Genomic DNA, 3,185 nt, shown 5'->3' with positions numbered 1-3,185 from the left:
ACCTGCCTGTAAAGTGGCAAATCTGTATGATGTATAGAACTGCTGCAGCAAAACTGACATTTCTAAAGAGAAATAAATTTCCCCATTGTGAATAAGTAAGGGTACCCATTCACTAAAGGGTTAAATAAAATTGTAAATAAAAAGACTTTAAAAAAAAAATCCTTTATTTGGAAAAAAGTCACAAGTCTTTTATTTAAAAAAATAAAGACTTCCGGTTCCGGCGCCTGATGAGTTAGCGGCGATCCCGTCATCTCCGTCCCACCGAACGCCCCATTGACTACACTAAGCTGGTATCTGAGGTAGCATCTCACCTGAAAAATGATATTGCCCATATTGTAGCTGATGCCATTAAACTACATCTGGGGAACATATCATCGGCATTAGATTCTCAGCATAAACGACTGTCTTCTGCAGAACAGCGTATTGACAGATTAGAAACAGGCATGGCTGATAACGGCACATATCTCAAGGCCGCCTCACATAAGTTGTTAGTGATGTCAGAAAAGCTGGATGACCTAGAGAACAGGGCCCGCCGCAACAATTTGCGAGTCATAGGCCTACCTGAATCAGTGAAACCGTGCGATCTTCTTCCATTTTGTGCAGAAGCCATACCCAGGGCATTGGGTTTCTCACATCCTTGCGTAGCAGAATGGGCCCACAGGCGCCGAGGGATGATAACAGACCACATCCGGTCATTGTCCGATACTTGAATTTTGAGGACAAACATCAAATATTTCAGGCATATCGCACACAGAGAAACCTGGTGGCGGGAGGTCATAAGATCCTACTGTTTGCTGATTACTCAGCCGACCTCACCAAACGCAGAAGAGCATTCCACGAAATCTGCCAAACACTGGTCCATCGCGGATTAAATTCGCCCTGGCTTACCCGGCCACACTACGCATCACATGCCCAGATGGCACTATTTCTTCCTTCTCCTCCCCAGAAAAGGCACGCATCTTTCTCCAGAACATGGCGGACGCCGGTTCCTCCTCACCTTTCAAGAGTCCTCCACGGAAGAAGAGATCAGATACTACGCCATAATGGCTTAAGGCGATCTGCACCATTTAACATTCGTCTGGCGGGACAGAGACCTTATACTCGGAACTTTCACTTAGAACTCACGGCAGTTCTCTAGTTGTTGGGGGGCTCTATACCTCCTACATCCAGTTGGCAAGCTCTCAGGAAAAAAGGAAGTCACCCTACAGTTACTTCAGCTTCGACATGTTGCTGCTTTTTGCAGGTTTTTGTTTTACTTTTTATTTTGTTATTTTGATCTCTAGACCAGAGTGCTTCCTTCTTTTGGCTAATGGGGATTCAGCACGGGGCACCCCTGCCATTACAGTTTGTTGTTTAGACTTTGCATTCACGCTAACCATCCATCCATTTGTGGTACATGATTCAGGTGAGACCAGGGGCACTAGGACGCCTGGCTCTCACGAGTTTTCTTTCATGACACATCTTCCTACCTGGATTTACATATCTAAAACTGTCTGATGGAACCCCCCCTGAAAATCATTTCCTGGAATGTGAAAGGTCTTAGATCGCCACACAAATGGTCAAAAATCCTCAGGCACCTCAAGAAATTGCATGCTGATATAGCCCTTCTCCAAGAAACTAACCTTTCTAGCGATGACTTCCAGAGGCTCAAGAAATCTTGGGTTGGATCTGTCTTTGGGGCTCCGTCCATAGGGAGGAAGGCTGGCGTGATAACACTCCTCAGTAAACACCTCCCCCACGAAGTCCTCCAACACCAGCATGACACTGGAGATGGCAGATGGTCACTTCTTTCACTCCGCATCGGAACCCGCCAACCGGATCTCCTCAACGTTTATGGGCCTAACTCAGACAACAAGAACTTCTGTGACTTCATCCTCAACAAAGCGAACTCACAACAATCGGATGCTATGTTCCTAGTCAGAGGGGATTTCAATGCGGTACCCTCTCCTCCGGAGGACCGCCAACGGTCTGATGGTTCAAACTCCACTGGGACCCCACAAGACAAACATCTCACATCTGCCCTGTCGGCCAGTGGACTTGAGGATGTGTGGCGCTATTACCACCCTCTAGACAGAGACTTCACGCACTACTCTCACATGTATCACAGCCTCTCCAGGATTGATCTCTTCCTCGCTGCATCTTCCACCATCCACAAAATTGAATCTGTGGACATTGAAGACATAATCATCTCGGACCATGCACCTATAGTGGTGTCCTTGCAAGGTTTGATTTGCTCCACTCCACCAGTTGTTTGGAGTTTTCCCACTTATTTGAATGCTGACAGTGAATTCTGTCAGGCGCTCAAAACCTGGTGGAGTGACTACTGTATTGATAATATGCAACATGCAGATGACCATGTATTGTTTTGGGAAATGGGTAAAGCGGTACTCAGGGGCAGGATCTTGGCCTATGCGGCTTGTAAAAAGAAATTGGCAAAAAAGGAATACAGGGCAGCTTGTCTTAAAGTCAGGAAAACCTACCTCCTCTTCAAAAATAACCCATCTGAGGCAGCTCGTTCAAGCTGGCTACTAGCAAAAGAGCAGTGTGATCACTGGATACAACTCCTCCATAGGCAAATTAGATCTGCCACCGATTTGACTTTTTAAAAATACGGCAACAAATCTGGTAGGTTACTACAGGGCCGTAGATAATTTTTTTTCCTGGGGGGGGTTCAGCTTCCTCAAATTATAAGATTTTATCTAGCAGACACGCCAAGGTTTGAAAAAAATATACCGGCCATATCATTCCTAAACCAATCCTTTACCCTGAGCAATACCGATTTTGTTGTTTGACACCATATGGATAAAAACCATGTTTTCAAAAGACTTCTAATTGGTACAAATTCACACAAACCACTTAGTATACACTTACAAAAAATATTTAGCAGAATACATTTTGGCCTAATTTAATGAAGAAATTTGATTTTATTTAATATTTTGTATTACAAAAAGTAAAAAATATTTATTTTGCACAATTTTTTGTCTTTTTTCATTTATATAAAAACATTAAATAAAAACCAGCGGCGATCAAATAGCACCAAAAGAAAGCTCTATTTGGGTAAAAAAATAGGCGCCCGGGGGAAAGTCTTTCATTAGCGCCCCCACAAATCAATCCATAGTTCAATGCTCTAGACAAACTGTTCCCTTGCCTATGTTTTCCCCTCCTGATCCACCTTCAAATCACCT

At 44.1% G+C, this 3,185-nt stretch overlaps 1 protein-coding gene across 1 annotated transcript in view; it reads right to left on the bottom strand.

Annotated features, from left to right (window-relative positions):
* The window catches only part of IRX2 (iroquois homeobox 2), a 55,740-nt gene extending 54,673 nt beyond the window's left edge, over positions 1-1,067 (bottom strand). The window contains exon 1 of the mRNA XM_018570235.1: positions 889-1,067. Within this exon, the coding sequence (XP_018425737.1) occupies positions 889-1,067 (179 nt within the window). The remainder of the gene's footprint in view (positions 1-888) is intronic.
* Positions 1,068-3,185: the final 2,118 nt, after the last annotated feature.

The sequence above is a fragment of the Nanorana parkeri genome, unplaced genomic scaffold (genome assembly GCF_000935625.1).
Source record: "Nanorana parkeri isolate BGI_ZX_2015 unplaced genomic scaffold, ASM93562v1 scaffold1483, whole genome shotgun sequence".
Taxonomy (NCBI): Eukaryota; Metazoa; Chordata; class Amphibia; order Anura; family Dicroglossidae; genus Nanorana; species Nanorana parkeri.
This window is presented reverse-complemented; position numbering and strand designations above follow the sequence as displayed.